Genomic DNA, 18,478 nt, shown 5'->3' with positions numbered 1-18,478 from the left:
AGCGATTACGAAGGCTTTTGTTAGGTTGCATTGGGTTGAGCCGGATAGATTTAACCAGTCTGTAAACCTGTCGTTGTCTTTTACACCAGTACATTTGAGATGAACACTTTTTGGTGCGAATGAAAAGTTACTCGTAAGAATTCAAAGTCAGAAAAAGTTTCCCAGAAAAGTCTTTGGAGAGAATCATTTCCTAAAAGTACTCTTTTGCTCAGAACCCTTTTAATAGTGCAATGAGTGGGTGCAGACAAATAAAGGCAGCAACAGGCTTTCCCTACTTCAGAGACTATATCCAGACCTGAGCACTCCCCTGCTTGGCCCCTTTGAGCTCCCTCTTACTGTTCAGAGGATGTCTCTCTGCTTTATGGTAATTCTGTCTCTTTGGTTGCTCCCCTCTGTTCCCTCTGACCTCTTCTGTTTCGTTCATACTGCTGCAGTTCCCGGCACAGGTCCAGTCCGGCCGATGGCCCACCACCAGATCCAAAGTGGGCATAGAGTTAGTGCTGGTTATGTCCCTGAATCCTAAAGACGAAGTGAGAGAGGGGCTGTCTGGAGGGAATGTTTCATACCCCCCTCTCATACCTGGGCAATGTCCATAAGGTGCTCCCTCCTTAGGCCTCACTGCCTGACGGATCTTCTTCCAGCCCAGGTGATTCAGCTCCAGCAAGTTTAAAAAGATACAGAAAACCCCAACGCAAAACATGAAGCACAAAAAAATGGTCTTCTCTGTGGGCCTGGACACATAGCAGTCCACTGGCTGGCTGCATGGGGCTGACTTGCAAAGGACATGGACAGGCACTTGGAAGCCAAACAACTTCCACTGGGCCAGGACGAATCCCACTTCCAGAACAGCACGTAAACACACATGGAAAACATAACATTTGGACAGAACACCTCCAGAGACCGCGTGGCCCTCTGCGTTACCCTCTTTGAAGGGACACAATGGCACTGGGTTTTTGGGGTTACTCCTCTGGGGGGTGACGCCCTCCAAAATATCTGCCAGGCTGTGACCTAAATGCTTGTGGGAAAGGATTGAGCAGCTGTCAGAGTCGCAGCTGTGTTCATAAGGCCCCGGTCCACTGTCACACCCAAGGTCTAGGCCTCCCTGCCGTGTGATATCCTGGAGTCCTTGCCCCAGCCTCTGGGTAGTGTTGTGGGGCAGCTTGGACAGGTTATGCCAAGTGTAGATGATGAAGCAGAGAGACGGTGTGGAGACGCTGATGATGTGAAACACCCAGAAGCGAGGTTGTGAGATCGGCGCAAAAGCATCATAGCAGACGGTGGAACATCCAGGCTGCAGGGTGTTGCACACAAACATCTCCTGCTCATCAGTGTACACATCCTCAGTTGCCACAGCCACAATAAGCAGCCGGAAAATAACCATGACGGTGAGCCACAGGCGACCAATCATGGTGGAGTGCTGGTGGACAGCGTCCAGAAGACGTTTTAGCAGGGTCCACTCCGTCATGGTGGCCTGTGGCGGATGGCTGCCTGGAGGAGGGACGCGCTGTCTGGAATCAAGCAGTCTGCTCTGGCCCGATCCACCTCTTCTGCTCCTGAGTGCCTACCCTTCTGGATGCGCTGGCACCTTAACAAACCTGCAGAAGACCACTTGTTTTTTTTTTTTGGTCAATTTTAGGAACTTTTAATTTTCATTTCTTAATAAGAAGGGTCTTCTAAAATCCAAGCACCAACTGTCCCCCGGTGAAGCTGCTAAACTTTCCCTCTGTCTGAATCTTTGCCAGCCCCGCCTTCAGAGGAGTGGAGCCATCCCATCACTCCTAGATAAGGATGTCCACTTGACATGAGTCACTTGGCGCATTCACTTCTCTCTCGTCTTCAGGATCCATTTTAAAATGGAGACATCGCCCTCCTCTGCTAGAGGACTTGCTGATAGTGTGAACTGATATAGCATACTTCAACCATTAGTCCTCCAAACGCTAATGGGTCTCTTCCTTTAATGGAGAGGTATATTTTAAATAATGACCTGACAAGAAGGGAAGTCTCATTCAGATTCTCCACAGTAATTTCGATCATTATACAAAGCAAAAATTAGAGAACAGTTTGGATGTGAAATTGCTTTAGAAATAAAGCATTGTTTTTCTGATGCAGTCTTCTTTCCCCGGGCTTGTTTTGACTGCTCCTCTACACCCACTTGTCCATTCTCTTATCCGTGTTTTAAAAAAAGACCCCGGTCTACTACAATCTAATTGGTGTGTCCCCTAGATATAACACCTACTGACCCCTTTAATGACTTCAAACAGTCCTGCCAAAGCTCAGTCTGAGGTTCCCTCAGCACACTTTCTATTTATGACTGAAACAGAAACATTAGGTGAAGGAGCATGCTGGGTTATGCATCCAAATCATAACAGGAGCCACAAATACAAAAAATAAACGCAACAACAATACACAACTAAAAAGATAAAGATGATGGACAAGCAGCATGATTAAGGGGACTTGTTAAAAAGGTTAATAAATGCATGTTTGACAGAAGATGTTAGCAGGTAAAAAGATCCACTTCAGTGACCCCAGATCAGATAAAGGCAGAAGAGTTATCATGTTTGGTTGCAGCTGGCAGGAACATCCCATATTATATCATTTAGTGTTTTAGATTTTCAGGAGGGGGTGAACGTCGTTTTCTATATTTCTTGAACAGTTTAGCCGACAAGATGCCCACAGCCACCTCCTCCAATCTGGGTAGCCTCATGCCAGTGGCAGACCCTGTCTTTTTTATTCAACCTGTATGCATTCCATGAAAGCTGTCTGTCTGGTAATGGGATCAGTTGAAGAAAAGGGTTGATAGACTGGAGTGCGGCCCCTTACGTCTGGCCTGTGAAGGATTAGAGAGGGCCCCTTTTCTATCTACAGTAACAAAGCAAAAGAAGGGGGATCAAAGGTTTTGCTTGATTGCAAATAGACCTCAACTGAAGCCCAGACACAACATCAGTCAACCCGGATGCAGCCTCTAAAAGGTCGATCCTGGGTGTCAGCAATGGTCAGAACAGGAAGTGGCTTTTCTTCTGACGGCCTGAGGGGCCCTGTGGATACTAATTTTTATTCAGGATGGCTGAGGCTCTGTGCGTTGCTGTCCTGCAGCTGTCAGAGGAATTATCCACCCTCTAAGTGTTTTCATGAAGGAATTCTCTATGATTTGCATACCCCCTAAGCTTTGTCAGAGGCAGTCTGGGATTGAATAACAGACAGGATTAGAGGAGAAAGAAAAAGAAAGAGTGGGACCTGTGCTCCGCTCAGAAAGAGTCTTTCTGTGCCTCTCTTCTCACCATGACTCTCAGCTGACCTCATGCGTAGAAGCATCAGATTATAAAATGGAGAACGTTTTGTAATTTTTTTCTTGTGTTTTGTTTTATGTTTCTTGAATATATATACATATATACATATATATATATCTTTTATCTTCTACCGCTTATCTGTTTCCAGGTTGCGGGGGGAGCTGGAGCCAAATCCAGCTCTGGACATGTCGGCAGTCCGTCACAGGGCCAGCAGACAGACAGAGAGAGACCAACAAGCACTCACACTCAGACCTAAGGACAATTTACAGTGACCAACGAACCCAAACATTCATGTCTTTGGACGGTGGGAGGAAAAAAAAAAAAAAAAAAAAATATATATATATATATATATATATATATGAGAATTTATAAAAGATATTTAGTTGGTTACTTCTTTAAGTATGTATTTATTTATTGATTTATTTTCTCCTTACTTGGTTAGTTAGTGGAAGATTATTTTCTGCTTTGCACTGCTTAAACATGGAACTTGACATGACTTTGGCTATTGAGAGGAAACTTTATCAAAACATATAAAATCACATCAGTAACACCTGCAAACAGTTAGACTTAAAACACAAAAGCCAAAAGTGAACCAATCAGTAAAGTCGAAACACGAGTAAACGTAAATATCTATAGAAAAATATTTCAGATTAAGAGACTAGTTGACAGCTTGATTTGTGGCTCTGTCAAAGAATTTTACTTTCTCCTTAATATGTTTTACTGGTTGTTCCTTTTGTTCTATATTACACCTTCTGGTGCTACTTGGACACGTCTTCAGTGATGAACACGAGGTCATGGGGTGTTTTAGGTCTTTGTCACCCTGTCAGGGGTGATCAGCACTCGCTGGCCTCTTCAATCCGTTCTTCCCAAGGGACAGTACATTTCAGTAGGACTAATTGCTTTGTCGACTCCAGTGTTATTGCTATTTCTGGGCATAGTGAAGTGCCGAGGTGTCTTCCAGGAACTGTAGCTGCCTTCCCAGGTCGACTTGGAGTTGCCAGTCTCCCCTGGAAGCCCCCTGGAAGGATTTGAATTTGATTGAAGGTTATGGACTGCTTTGGGGTGTGCTGGTACTTGTTATTCTGAATCGCTGTGCTGATTGTAACATCTGAGGAAGTATGATGCATCATATACTTCCTGGCACGCGACTGAATTCCTCTGTCAAGCCACTGATGGGAAAGCCAATAGAAGGCACTGTGGCACAGGGAGCGAGGGAGCCCAGGCCACCTCCAGAGAAACTGGCCGATGGTTCTTTCCAGCACCTCCACAGCTGTCATGGGCACTTGGTACACAAGAAGGGGTCATAAAAGCCTCGGCAAGACTCCATGCTTGTACGTCCAGGCTTTGTATTTTCATGGGAGACACAACTTGACTGTTGCAGTGAGCCAGGCTGTCAAGCCACTCTTGGTTTGCTGGACTGTCAAATATCTTCCCCAGGTTCTGGACAGGTTTTTCTGTCACCGATGGAATTGGTGCCCCCCCCACGGCATGGTTTATTAATATTCTGAAGGTCTTCAGAGCATCCAAAAGAACAGCTGGATCCCTACTTGCAGCCAATACTAACAGATACAGCTACATTTGCCTCAGGCAGCTTCTTAGTGACTTATAAACGAGCAAGAGGAAATTAAAATGAATTTGACATTCAAATTGTATTATACTGATCTCTTTTTCTCTTTTGCTTCAGGTTTCAATCCTAGCCAGGCTATTGATTTGTGGATCACTCCGAGAATGAAGTCCTCAGCCTTCCACAGACCAAACAACAACAAAGTCTGATGTCCCTCCTCATCCGTGGTAACAGTTCAGCCCATTAGCATAAGAGCTGGGAGGCCAGTAAAAGGCTTGCTCCACTGGGTGCCCAGTAGCCCCCTAACAGGATTAAGGGGGATCTGGTGAGGTGATGCTCCAGCCCGGTGTGACTCAGTCTGACGTGATTTCCATTTGCCTGGCCCAGCCCTTACTTTCCCCTCCATCTAATCCCTCACTATTCTCACCGCCATCCATCAGCCGTTAATCGGCTGGCAGGCTTCAGCAGGAGAAGGTTCACTGACGAACCGAGGGACAGGGATGGTTTTGACTGACTGGGAGAAAACACCATCACAGAGTGAGTGCGGATTTCAATCAGGTGGTAAAATGATTATTAGAAACTCATTTGTTAATACAAGGTGCTATACAAATCCGTAGCTGTCATTAATGCTCTGTCTGATGGCCACCAGGGCAGCGGTGCGGTTCTTGTGTCAGCACTTAAGCTTGTATGTTTTTGATCAGCTGTGGCTTGATATAACTATTAGGTGAGGTGTAAGTCTTCCCGAGGTGGTGCACGTTTGTTCCACTCTGTTTAAAAGAGACAAGTGGCATTTAAGTCTATCAGTATCAAGCTCTGCTCAGAATGAAATGAGTAAATTTCACTGTACTGTTGGGTCTTCTGTGTACATGTTGATTTTGCAGGTGAATTCTCCAAATTTTTGCCATTCTACTTTTTTTTTTCTTCCCCCCACTAAGTGCTTTGTTTTAATGAGAACCTGACTTTTGCATTGATGTCAGTCAGTGCTGCCTCCAGTCAGACCCTAGTCTTCTTTCTTGACCCTGCTTAGACGGATTCTCAGCCACGTCCAAAGAGAGTGGAGTCGAGAGCGACTGCACTTGGTTCTGCGTCACTGAAGACATTTCCCCTCTCATTTAAGAGGCTTCATCAGTTTGTGCCTTCTGACTATGTACAGCTAGTTTGATTGACTGGCGATGAAACTCGGATATTTAGCCTCAGAGGAGTTGTTATCCACGCTATTGAATGTCATTAGAACTCAGATGTAGAGAACGGCTGTCGTGGAATGCGTGACGTTTGTCCGAGATTCATTATTTCTGGACAGATGGCCGCTGCTCCGTCGGTACGGGAGTAACTTTGCTTAGCACTGTTTCTCACGAGTGCAGTCAAATCAAAAGACGTGAATGTGTCATGTTCAACGTGATGCCTGCTAGGCTATGGGGAACAATTTCTGAAAAAACATAAACACGTATTTAAAAAAAATCTGAAGATGTTTAGGCCAGCAGAGAATGCCTTGATGGCCCTGACAGTCCACCGCGGATCTTCCCTGTCCAAAATATGTGCTATTCTGTCCTTTAAAGCAGTCTGACTTCTCCTTCATATGCAGATAGACCACTGAGTCCAGTCCAGAGGAGTTTGGCCTTCTGAACGTGCCATTTGTAAGATGATTGCAATCCTCTTTGCGTTGCGTTTTTGGGTGTGTGATATGGGGTCGGTCAGAGTGTGCTGCTGGGTTTGTAGTATACTGGCATGGCAATGTTTGCAGAAAATCCTCCGGAGTTTCTTGGAGACCCCAGAAGCATAGTGAATGACAATGTGCTCCCTTTTATTTCTCTTCTCCTGCTCACAAACCTGGTTGGTCCCTCTTCTTTCCAGATGGTTGTTCTCTATATCCAAGCTCTAATGAGCCACTGATGATGTCTCCTCTGAGCCTATGAACTTGAGTTTCATCGCCAGCCAGGCTAGTTTTACCTTGTCAGTGGGTGTGAACTGATAAAGCTTCTGGGATGAGAGGCGATATAGAACCACGTCCAGTTGCTCTCGGCTCAGTTCTCTTTGGATAACTGTGACCATGGATGAATGAAAACCTCCACAGACATATTTTGGTTAAACTCGTCTCCTCTTTTATGTCCTCTCACTGCCTTTATACGGACCTGTCTGAGTCAGAAATCAATCCACCCCCTTCAGAATGCTGCGGCTTTGAGACTTTTGTCTTATCTCTTATCATCTTTGCACTGATTGTATGATTAGCAGCACCAAAAGGACGCATTGTGCTGCAATGTACTATCAGGGCCGATGCCAGCATTAACTTCCAATCATGTGAGGACAAGCCATGCTAAAGCTGAATTACTTATGGATAAGCCGTTTCTCTGTGCTGTGGCTCTTCAGCAAATATTTTTTTCCATCATCTTTGTAACAATATGATCATGGACACAGATTTTTTTTTTTTTTATTCAAATCTCATCAAGTCTTTCCTAATCAATTATCCATACAACACAGTGACAGTCCCCTCACCCCACTCTCACAAACAAGTCTATTTTTAGCTTTACCAGACTGAAACCTGCTGATCCAGGTGATACTAGACTTTTCACATTGGTTGAATCAACATAAGAGTGTTGTCCGTATGATCATAGGAATAACACCAAGACTGCCCTGATAAAAGGATCCATGCACCTACCTGCCTCTCTGTGTGAGCTTACAGATGTGAGGCTGCTCATGTGAGTGAGTGGCACCTTGTAGACCGACCTTGATGGCAAAGGAACCTCTTGACCCGTTGGTGTTAAACCCTGTGGGGGAGGTCAGGTTAATGCCCAAAGTCAGGCTGGAGGAGGAACTCGACAGTTGCAGCCGAGAAGTAATGGACCGTTACACGGACATGCCCCCTGAGGAACATGCAGCAGTCACTGATAGGTAACTACTCCTCCATTAGAATAGGAAAGTGGAACTTACCTGGAAATTATCGGCCATTCAAGATGTTGTCCACCCATGTCTCAAGGCACAACGGGACACTTTAACCTCTCTGAGGTTAACTTTTCTCCATTAATGACAAATTGGAACATTTCAGACAGAGCAAATATTTGTAATGTTTTTGAATTTCCTAAAATCAAAAGACAATACAGATTTGAGTTGTCTTTGAACACTTGTTGACTGACTCTCTATAATAATGGCAGCTTTGCAGGGTTACTATGTAAAGTCTCCCAATATCATGCAAATTGTGATTTTGTCTCACACAAATGATATGGAATGAAATTTTACTGAATTTAAGGCCTTTCTGTGGTCGGTTGTCCTGTCGTGACAGGACCAGCAGCAGCGTAGACCACCACCCTCCGACCTGACTCTTGTCTGTTCTCTGCCAGCCTCTCTACTGAGGAGCTGTTCTGTAGGATCTGCCATGAAGGCGTGGGCTCTGGGCAGCTGCTGTCCCCCTGTGACTGCTCTGGCAGCCTGGCCATGGTGCACCAGGCCTGCCTAGAACACTGGCTCATGACTTCTAACAGCAGCCACTGTGAACTCTGCCACCACCAGTTTGTGCTGGACCGTCTGCCAAAACCTCTTACTGAGGTAGTTTCTCACAACACCACAGCATCAGTTTCACAGCGTTTGACAATATTTATTTAGGTTTTGAAATACCAGCGTATAAATTGAAACCTGTGTTACACTGAATCTATGTTATACTCCTGATCCCATACTATGAACTGCTGCAGAAGTCAAAAAATGACTGACAGCTAGCTGAATAAAATAATGATAATAAAAAATAAAGAAACAAAGAAACAAACGGACATTTTCGTTTTGCTAATTGAAGCCAGGTACACATTTTGTCTCAGTGAGTCGGCACATGTGTCAGTCAGTGGAAGGTGCCTCTTGGTAGTTGCTGCCTTCACGTTGGCAGACCTGCTGCTGTTAGCTGGGCCACTTGTACCCCTAAAGCCTCTTAGCCTGAGAGCCAGATTAGATGGTGTTTCCTGCTGCTCCACAGAGGACAGTAGTTGTCTTTCTGCTTCTTCTGTTGCATGTGTGGTCACATCTTGTAATCTGCTGGTTAAGTGCCATGTGCTCCACCAGCTTAAGCCTCAAACTGAACAGCATAAAGCTGCAGTGAAGCATTGCTACACATGCACAGTAACACAGGCTGCTGAATTTTTGTACCTGTGTTACCTGGTAACTCAGATAATGTGATTGTTGTGTTTTGTTTTTTGTTTTTTGTTGTTGTTTTTTTTTTTTTTTTTTAACTTGTGGATGATATTATGCATTTACACTTTTGCAAAAACAAAGGAATACAAATCGTGTGTATTAACCCAGTAATTTTATATCAATTTAACGAAGTACGAAAGCTTACTGTGATTTTACCATCAGTGTCCTGATTTCACTGATTTGCTCCACCCTTCTCCCTCCCAGTGGTTGTGTTCTCCATCCATGCAACAGCAGAGGAGGACTCTATGTGGAGATGCAGTGTGTTTCCTGTTTATCACACCACTGGCCAGTCTGTCAGGGTGGCTGTGTGTTCAGGGAGCCATGGACCTTTACTACACCAACGGCATGGAGGCCCTGGGGCTCCTGGTCCTCACGTTGGCTCTTTTTACCATATATATTTTCTGGACTGTGGTATGTTCAGTGCACACACTTTTCCAATAAAATGTCTGTATTTTTTTTAGCGTGAACTAACCTAAGGTATAATCCAGAGATAAAACCAAGGCACTGAGTGAATAGAGACATGATGTAGGAGTTAGTTATCGGTCCTTAAAACTTTAAAACTGCTGTTGACAGTCATGGTTTAATGTCTTCCGTCTTCAGTCAAGGCCCACACAGTAGCTTATCCATGCCACTATCTTCATTAATGGAGAAGGTTTGTTCAGTTGTTATGGAAATGAAACCTCAGTGCTGAACTATTTTTGTGAAATGTGTTTGTTTTTTTGTTCTTCAGGTATCTGTGCGCTACCACATCCATTTGTTCAGGACATGGAAGAAAACGGACCAGAGGGTGCGCATGCAGATTCCCTTGTGTGGCAACATCACGCAAAACCAACAGAACCTGTTCATAAATACCATCAGCAAAGACACCAACAAAGAGACTATGGTATAGACAACACAGGCAACAAAAAACTGAACATAGCTCGAAATAAGCTCAGGAGCCCGCTGAAAGCCGACACAACAGCCGTCAAAGCCGGAGATGGCCAGCTGGAGGACTGTTACACCAGCTTCTGCAAACTCCCTGACCAAACCTTTTGAAAAAACAGCTGTCACTAGTGGAAACACAAATTAGAAGCCAGTTGAAGATGATGACTGCAGGCCATTAAGGGACCAACATGGTGAGCAATACTGCGCTTCCACAGCAGCAGGACTGGCTGGTATTAGTTTCTTTTTCTCCAAATGTTTTCACACTTGCCCCAGTACAATGTTTACGTTTTCAAAATACATAACACATAAAAACACAAAAAACAGTGAAACCCTTCGTGTTATAGTTGCTGGGTGAAATATTACTCGAATAAGTACTCTAGAGGTTGAAACGTGAGTTTCATCAAAATCACACCTTTTATCTCCTGATCTGCACATCTAAAAAAAATCTCTCTGATGGCAATGATGATAGCAAGGCTGCAGGGCAGAACTGTGGATTACGCAAAGCAGTGTAAATATATACCAACTAACTTGTCCTCTTTATCAGAACACCATGCTCTGACATAAGACAAGTGTGAAAATGCCTGTGAGAAGTGGAAAGGACCCAAGTGACACATCATCACCAGTGGAGATGATGGTGCAAGTCAAGTTGGGTCCTGTCTAATTCCTGTGTCTACTGCAGCGTCAGGTTTCTGTTCTTGGCGACAGGACTGGAACCTGATGTTGCCTTTGTTGATGTAGTCCATCCCCCTTAAGGTTGGACATGTAGTTCAAGCTGAAGTAACATTTGCTCACCACAGTTATAATACATGTTTATCTGAGTGACTTTGGCCTTTTTTCCAATTCCAACCTGTCTGTTCACCCTCCTCTGATCTCGCTCATCAACTCAGAGCTGCTGTTCATTGGACAGGTTTTGTTGGTGGTGCCATTCTGAGTAAAGAATAGAAACTATGTTTGTGAAAATCCAGAAAATAAGCATTTTCTGACACCTATGTCACGTCACATTTCCTCATTCTGACGTTTGATGGGAACGTTAAGTGAAGCTGCTGTGTGCTGTTGGCTTATTGGAAACAGTTATTGCTGATTAAATATTGCACAACAATTTAATACTTGAAAATTTCCTCAAAAGTTCTGAGTGCCTCGGGGGCTGTTGCCGGGGAAGGGAAGGCCCACAGTAATGTATGAACATTGACGTTAGCTGTGTGTGTCTGCTCTTGTATGACACACAATATGTGTATGGGTGTTTGAACATCTGTCTTTTGTTGTATGTGTATGTTTGTTTATATCTGAATGTCTGTGTGTGTTGATCAGCTGCTCTAATATCAGAGCAGTCTGTCATTAAGTCATTGCTCGTAGCTGCAGCTGTAGCTCCAGGGTTGCTGTGACAAAAACCTGAGAGCAGAGGCAGAGCCCAAAACCAGCTGCTTTTTGACAAAACGGTTACTCCTATCAGAGAGCTGACCAGACTGTGGTTGCTAAAAGCTCCTGAAGCCGTGTGTGGTTTTTGGTTTTTAGAGGCTAAAATGTGGAAAGGCAGCTATGTTAACCAAAAAAAAAAAAAGTTCTGCTGTAAGAGAAACTGTAGGAGTGAACGGGAGAAATAGATGGTGGACCTGTCCTTCAGAAGCTCACAGGGGAAGTAACACGGGTTTGAAAAAGGCAGAAAATTTTAGAAAATATATTAAATTCCTTTAATGACTCTGGTACGCTTCGGATACTATATAAAATCGATCAAAACTTATAATCAGCTTTCAAGTCAAAACCTCTCGTTTGTGTGGAGGAAAAAAAAAAAAAAAAAAAAAAAAAAAAAAAACAGTTCTTCCAAACATTTCAAAACGCACTCAGATTTTCCTGTCAAATTCATCTGTAACTGCTTGTAATGAAATAAGTCTTTAATTCTCCAAACCAAGTTTGTGGCTTAACTATTTGTTTAGAAAACTTTATTATAGCAACAGTTTTATTTCATACACATTCAATTAAATTAGATCAAATCAAGGTGAAGCTGATGTCTTGTGTTGTGCAGATGCAGTGGTGAAACAAACGAGGATCACTGAGGTTTGATCATCTGAAAACAGTGAGGGGCTAGAAATAGTCCAGGTTGTCCAAACAGATGTGTATGACACCAGGAGATGGACATGTGGTCACATGATGGCACAGCTTGCCTCCTTTGATAGGTCCTGTGGGGGGGGGAGCAAACAGTTTTTATTGCATTTTATGAGCTGAGTAATATGGGGCACGGTAGACGCCATCAGGTTAGTCAAGAGCATGCCGTTAGGTGGATAATTTAAGTGACACATTTAACCACAAGTTTAATAAATAAGCATCTTAATGATAGCAGATACTAAATGTCACTGAAGCTACTAAGGCCATGGTACAGCAGCATCCACATCGTCACAAATCCAACAGGGATTAAAACAAGCCATGCATTGGGACTAGTCCACAGGGGGGGAACAAAAAAAAATAAAGAAAACAAACAAACAGGTACAAGCACAAGCAGAGAGGGGAAGCCAAAGAAGACGCCCCCTCCTCACCTACGGTACAGTAAATCGTCTGCTCTGCACTCAAGACACAGAGCAGCACTTCTTCTTTCTCTTTGGCTTCAGCATAGGTAAGAAAGAGAAGTGAGGTCAAGACTTTTCCCACGGCATGCTGAATTTTTATCTTCAGCTGGCTTTATGCATCGGAGCATTTACCTGTCTGCGAAAGTGCTGGATATCACTTCCTGCAACAAATTCTTCGTCAAATTCCAGCTCGGTGTCCTCGTCACCTTTGCCCTGCATACACACCCTGCGCTCAGCCATCTCCTGAGAAGGTGTCACAAGACTCCAGCTGTGAATTACTTCCAGCACATTGGCATTCTGGAAGACAGTTTCATTCGCTTACCTCTTGGTTGGGGTTCAGGAGGACCACCCTTACATCAGAGACAGGGCCCCAGGTCCTGTGACCCTGTAGAATCAGGTCTCCAGAATCCATCTCCTCCTCAGCTCCTGCTGCCCAGATCTGATTGGTACACACATGCACATCCTTGGAAGAATATATTTATAGGGGCCCATACATGATTCTAACCACAGAAATGTTGCATTTCATAATATTTTGACAGGCTGCACTAATATTTCATGAGAGTCTCTCCTTTGCCGTGGGTCAACATTGATCCATGACAAAGAGCCAACAATGGCTGTGACGCCCACTTAGGAATATACAGTCACACAAAAGCACCAGTGACTCACTGTGAGTGTCTTTCCAGCAGCCAAGACACAAGAAGTGGGTATGTGGAAGGAGATGTCTCCAGATTCTGTATACATCCTCCGAACTACCCAATCTCCCAGTGGCTGCTCCTGGGAGGAAATTTAAATTTTATTTAAATAAGACATTTGACTGGAAAGTTTTAAATTCAAATAACTGAAGACATTGTGCAATGCACACACACGTCAACAAAAAGAGTGGTGTAAGACTCGTGTCTCCATGCGCAGCTGCGATTGGCATTGATGAATGAATAGGACTAATGATTTCATTTTACTAAAAAGTATCAATTGAGACAAAACCAAAGAAAAACTCATGATCCAGCTCATTAGAGTCTTACTGTGTCAGAGTCATTTCTCAGCCTGACATATTTCCCATCCAAGTCGACCTCTGCCACACTCACACCTCCACGGTTTGTAGAACGACTGGATATTTTATACGCAGGAGAGCTGCCGGAGGCGCCCTCGTGCTTCCGTTTCTTCCCTCTGAGTTTCCGGCGGCTGTGTTCATTTGTTCTGGAGACAGATGTGCGCTGGGAGGGGCTGGGTGACAGCTGCAGCCTGGAGAAAAAGAGGCAGCACAGATCCAGGTACCAGTGGGATGGATGCCATCTTCCTCAACTGCTGTGTGACAGAGACTTCAAAGTATCAAACCCATTCATCTTTATGTTCTAGGCATTTTTGAAAATTAATAAGATAATTGTCCCTCATTCAACCTTCAGCACAGCAAGGTGTTAACGTGGAAAAACTGAAATATCAAATCAACAAAAGTATTCACAAACTGCTGCTGTCACCACAATTGGTGTGTGGATCACAGCCATACCTCTGTTCTTCCACCTCCAGCATCTTCCTGTACGCGTTGATCTCCATGTCCAGAGCCAGCTTGACATCCAGCAGGTTTTCGTAGTCCTCCAGCTGGCTGTACATCTGGCTTCTCATGTTCAGCAGCTCCTGCTCCTTGTCAGTGAATCTCTGTTGCCAAACCTCTCTCTCCCTGTCCAGAGTCCTCTCCAGCTCCTGGAAGCGGCTTTCAAGCACCATTTTCTGACAAGAAATTTTAAATAAGCAGAGAAAAAGTTACAAATTCATCCCAGATGTTGAAACATGAAAGTGTCTGATGCAGAAAAAGAAATGAACACACTTATCAAGACAAACATTTCAAAAAAGGAATGAGCAACAAAAAGCAGCTTCTGAAGGTCAAGCCACTTGACAAGAACCACAAATCACTTTTACTACATTAAGATTAAAGAAGTGTTTGTGTTCAGTAATCATGGCCTCTAATTTGATCTCATGATGCCAAATGCTGCAGTCTGAGCACAGCCACAGTCCCAGCTGTTCTCACAATGCATTTGGGATGCAGACATCCTGGACTGCACACTGCAGGTGCTGAAGCCATCCAAGGGTTCGGTCACTGAACGGGGGCCTGAAATAGTTCAAGATAATTTTGTCCTGCCCTGCTATGCAGTTGTTCCCATGGCGACAGCTTGTCTGTTTACCCACAGGAACTTGTAAATGATCATGTCACTAAACATTTCCTGACCCAGTGGACTCAGGTTGGGCATCAAAACTTTTAAACTCAAGAACTTTGAAAGGACTTACAGGAATGGCAGCTTGACCTGGGAGCTGCCATCTCAGTGCTCAGTGCTCAGAGCAGTGTGTCCGCTGTCTGATAAATCACATTTTTACAGAGTTTGTCACTGATTGACATACAACACAGGCACAAGTTGCAGCCGTTCCAGTAGCTCTTACGGTTTCCTTCAGGAGTGATAAAGTATCTATCCATCTCCATTTCAGGGTGCTGCTGTCACTTCATTGCATTCAAGCTGAGTAAAAAGAGCAGAACAGGCTAAATCTGCGTCATTACATCGCCACAGACTGTGGAAGAATGGGCTCTAGGACTAACTGAAGAAATTATTTTCTACGTCGCAGCCTTCTGCTGTTCTCCCATTTTCAATATCCAAAAATCATACTTTCAGCTGCTTTGGAATTGAGTGGCAGCCAGTGCCTCAGGAAATACCACACAGATAAAGGGGGTGTCCTGAAGTTTGCTGTGAAAGCAAGCAAACAAACAGAAAACTGGCAACTTCAACGTTTCAGCTTGAACCGGTGCTTACTTCTTTCTGGTGTTGCTGGAGCTGGGAGCTGAGGGTCTCAACTCGGAGCTTTGTGTTTTCCAGTTCTTCTTTGGTAGTTGACACAACATTGCTCTTCTCCAGTGCAGCCTGCTGGGCATTCTGTAACTGTGGTGCACCGAGATTTCAAGAAACTTTTGTGAACTTTGAGGTGTAATAAATCTTTAAAAAAAAAAAAAAAAAAAAAAAAAAAAGGTATTGCCTCAAATTGTGCATTAGCACCTTTGAACTTAAGGTCCTGTCTATCTCATCTTTGTACTGCTGCAGTTGAATCTCATGGTCCTGGCGGAGCTGCTTCATTGCCTCTGCCAGTTTACTCTCAAACTCTCTCCGTCTTCCTGAGTCGACCTCCACAAGGCGGCTCTCGTGTCGACTTCGCACTTGCAAGATCTCCTACAAAAACAGAATCGAGTGTCACATTTCTGAAGTACAAGCAAGCGGCAACACAAAGATTGGTGGGTTTGAGATATAGTTTAGTGTTGGCGTGTTTCACCTGCTCACTGATGTTTCTCTGGAGTTCCAGCTGCTCTTTGAGTGTTTGTATTTGGTTCTCCAGGTCAACCCTCCTCAGGATCTCAGCACTCAGTTGGTTTTTGGTGTCTGACAGGACACCCTCTACCTGACAACATACACAAGATGTCTTCAAAGTACATGCCCAAACACAATCTGAACATTTCATTGGAAACTGGTTGCCTGACCTTGACCTGCAAACAGTACTTCTGCCCATCTGGAGCGTTCACTCACTGTTGCAAACCACCATGACATCCCACAGTTGGTGAACTGCCATTTTGAACTTTCCATTTTGTCATTTGGCTGTTATCTTTTTTTTTTTGAGGAGGAGGAGATCTGACCTGCTCTGCACTCTTTATTGACAGGCAGGTCACCATGTATGCATTCTTGAAACTAGAGACCATAAACTCATCAGGCAATAAATCAAGTGATAAGTGGGGCCATTATCATATAGACTTCAATATAATATCACCATCTGAATGTCCTCCGATGGGCTTTAGAATGCAGCTTTAAGGCGCTTCAGTGTCTGTGTCCTTCCCCCCCCAAACCTGTAGTCCTGCTTCATCTTTATAGGCAGTATGGTTTAGCAAAACCAAACTCAAATGTTATGCTATTTCTTGCTGTTATTAAAATTTTAACCCATTTAGACTAGATCAACAACTGTGCTGCTAAGAAACAGAAGACCTGCTGTTGATACAAAAAACAGCCAAACAAAAACAGAGAAACAAACCAACCGAAACTTAAAGCATACGAATGGAGGCTTTAAGGACCTCAAACACAAACATTAGATCTTCAATGAGCTCTTACACTCTCCAGCTGGTCCTGCAGGTCAGAAGAGTCGTCCTTGAGTCTCCTGTTCTCAGACAGCAAATTGATGCACTCAGCATCTTTGGAGCTCAGAGTTAACTCAACTTTCCTCCACTGGATCAGCGCATTGCCCAGATCGGTCTCCTTCTTCTGGTTCCTGAGGATGGAGAACAAAGATGACTAAGCGTTCCCTTCATCCTTCTTAACTATCATGCAGCACGAGTTGTGGGTTTCTTCTCAGTTTATTCACATCTAGTCAGTTCAACTATGTTGTGACTTTTTGAGTTGCTGCAGCTGCATAGTTATCTTATTTTCAGCGCACTGCAGCTCACATTTGCCAAAATAAAAAAAAAATAATAATAAAAATAAAAAAAAACGAAGCCACTCATCTATGTCTAAAAGTAAACTCCGGACAAAAATCAGTCTTTTTAAAAAAGGTTTCACCTGCCATCTGGAAACAGGCCCCAGATATGAGAGCCGATGGATGTCAGCCTAACCCCAACCCGTCTGTCTGACGGGTTGGGGTTAGGCCCCACAGGCGGAGAGCCCACCTGTCGGGTTTGGTTCCTACCTGGTTTGGTTCCTACCTGGCTTGGTTCCTACCTGGCTTGGTTCCTACCTGGCTTGGTTCCTACCTGGCTTGGTTCCTACCTGGCTTGGAGCTTCCTGTACTCCTCGCAGACGTTGCCGTAGTCGATTTGCAGACGGGCCCTTTCTCCGGCCAGGCCGTCCAGGCTCTTCCTGACATCGGCCAACTCCTCCTCGTACAGCCGCCGCACGTTGCCCATCTCCCGGCTTTTCGACTCGTCCTTCTCCTCCAGCTGAAGCAGGATGGAGGAGCGCTCGCCCTCCAGTTCTTGGACCCGCTGGATGTAGTTGGCCAGGCGGTCGTTCAGGTGCCGAAGCTCGTCTTTTTCCTGGATGCGGGACAGGCAGGTCGGGCTGGTGCTGGATGAGGGCGGCCCGGCCACCGCACTGCGTCGGGCCGCGGAGCGGCTGGAGCGGCCGCTGGAGGCGGCGGGGGTGGAGGTGGCAGAGGCCATGACGGTGGGGGGGCCGGAGGCTGCTTGTGGGGGTCAATAAGTAAGCACCCAATAAAGTCAAGTCTAAGAGACATTTACACGACTACGGGCCGCAGAAACGGACACCCATCCCAACTAAGCATTGGATCCCGGACCTCAGTAATAATTAAAATAATTAAAAATCAGGCCGAGCTACACCTCACCGATCAGCACCAGTCCATGGTCGGCCCAACAGTGCACATTTTCCTGCATTAAAGGCGTCCACAGCTGAAATGAATCTAACCTGACGAGTTGACTGTGAGAGAAAGTGAAGAGCAGCCGACAGTACCGGACATTACAAAAGATCTTTTTCAAAATAAAACCGACATCGGCTGTTGATGATGATAATAATAATAATAATAATAATAATAATAATAATAACGATAACAATACAGCTACCGTTGTAACAATACAAATAATACTCGTGTTTTTACGAAACAGAGCTAAGGTACACTTTTATTTGTCAAACAAAATGCCCCGAAAATTGCCACTATCGTAGTCAATCTGGACTTCAGTAATTGTAAAATTATAATGGACAGAACTTGTTAATTTCACTGCATATCAAAGTGAGCAGTGATTACACTTTATGTGTAATACAACTCCGTGATCCAAAAGATAAGATCACATATCAATGACATTATGAATGCATTCACATTTTCCTTGTGGACTGTCCACTATCTACATTTTTGTTTTTAATCAACGCATGTATCGATGTAGATAAGCTTATGGGCATTGTAAAACAATGTTAGCCTTCTGGGGATCTGATTTGTGACATGACAGAGGAAACAGT

The 18,478-nt window shown here is 44.4% G+C and overlaps 3 protein-coding genes across 4 annotated transcripts; 1 reads left to right on the top strand and 2 right to left on the bottom strand.

Moving 5' to 3' along the window:
- Positions 1-283: 283 nt before the first annotated feature.
- On the bottom strand, positions 284-1,465 carry gjd6 (gap junction protein delta 6). Its single transcript, XM_029498818.1, has one exon. The coding sequence runs from the start codon at positions 1,463-1,465 to the stop codon at positions 284-286; it is 1,182 nt and encodes a 393-aa protein (XP_029354678.1).
- Positions 1,466-4,928: 3,463 nt separating this feature from the next.
- marchf3 (membrane associated ring-CH-type finger 3) lies at positions 4,929-10,977 on the top strand. Its single transcript, XM_029498504.1, has 5 exons — positions 4,929-5,388; positions 7,529-7,737; positions 8,184-8,388; positions 9,223-9,429; positions 9,749-10,977. The coding sequence occupies exons 2-5, from the start codon at positions 7,577-7,579 to the stop codon at positions 9,905-9,907; spliced, it is 732 nt and encodes a 243-aa protein (XP_029354364.1). The 5' UTR covers positions 4,929-5,388; positions 7,529-7,576; the 3' UTR covers positions 9,908-10,977.
- Positions 10,978-11,862: 885 nt separating this feature from the next.
- lmnl3 (lamin L3) lies at positions 11,863-17,670 on the bottom strand. Of its 2 annotated transcripts, XM_029498112.1 has the most exons (12): positions 17,279-17,670; positions 16,628-16,784; positions 15,804-15,929; positions 15,533-15,703; positions 15,293-15,418; positions 14,002-14,222; positions 13,520-13,739; positions 13,167-13,274; positions 12,823-12,939; positions 12,633-12,743; positions 12,471-12,536; positions 11,863-12,116 (listed from the first exon to the last, which is right to left on the bottom strand). In XM_029498112.1, exons 1-11 carry the CDS (start codon positions 17,668-17,670, stop codon positions 12,501-12,503), a joined length of 1,785 nt encoding a protein of 594 aa, XP_029353972.1. In that variant the 3' UTR covers positions 11,863-12,116; positions 12,471-12,500. The 2 variants fall into 2 exon arrangements, with proteins under 2 accessions (XP_029353972.1, XP_029353973.1); XM_029498113.1 differs by lacking the exon at positions 12,471-12,536.
- Positions 17,671-18,478: the final 808 nt, after the last annotated feature.

The sequence above is a fragment of the Echeneis naucrates genome, chromosome 3, assembly GCF_900963305.1.
Source record: "Echeneis naucrates chromosome 3, fEcheNa1.1, whole genome shotgun sequence".
Classification (NCBI taxonomy): domain Eukaryota; kingdom Metazoa; phylum Chordata; class Actinopteri; order Carangiformes; family Echeneidae; genus Echeneis; species Echeneis naucrates.
This window is presented reverse-complemented; position numbering and strand designations above follow the sequence as displayed.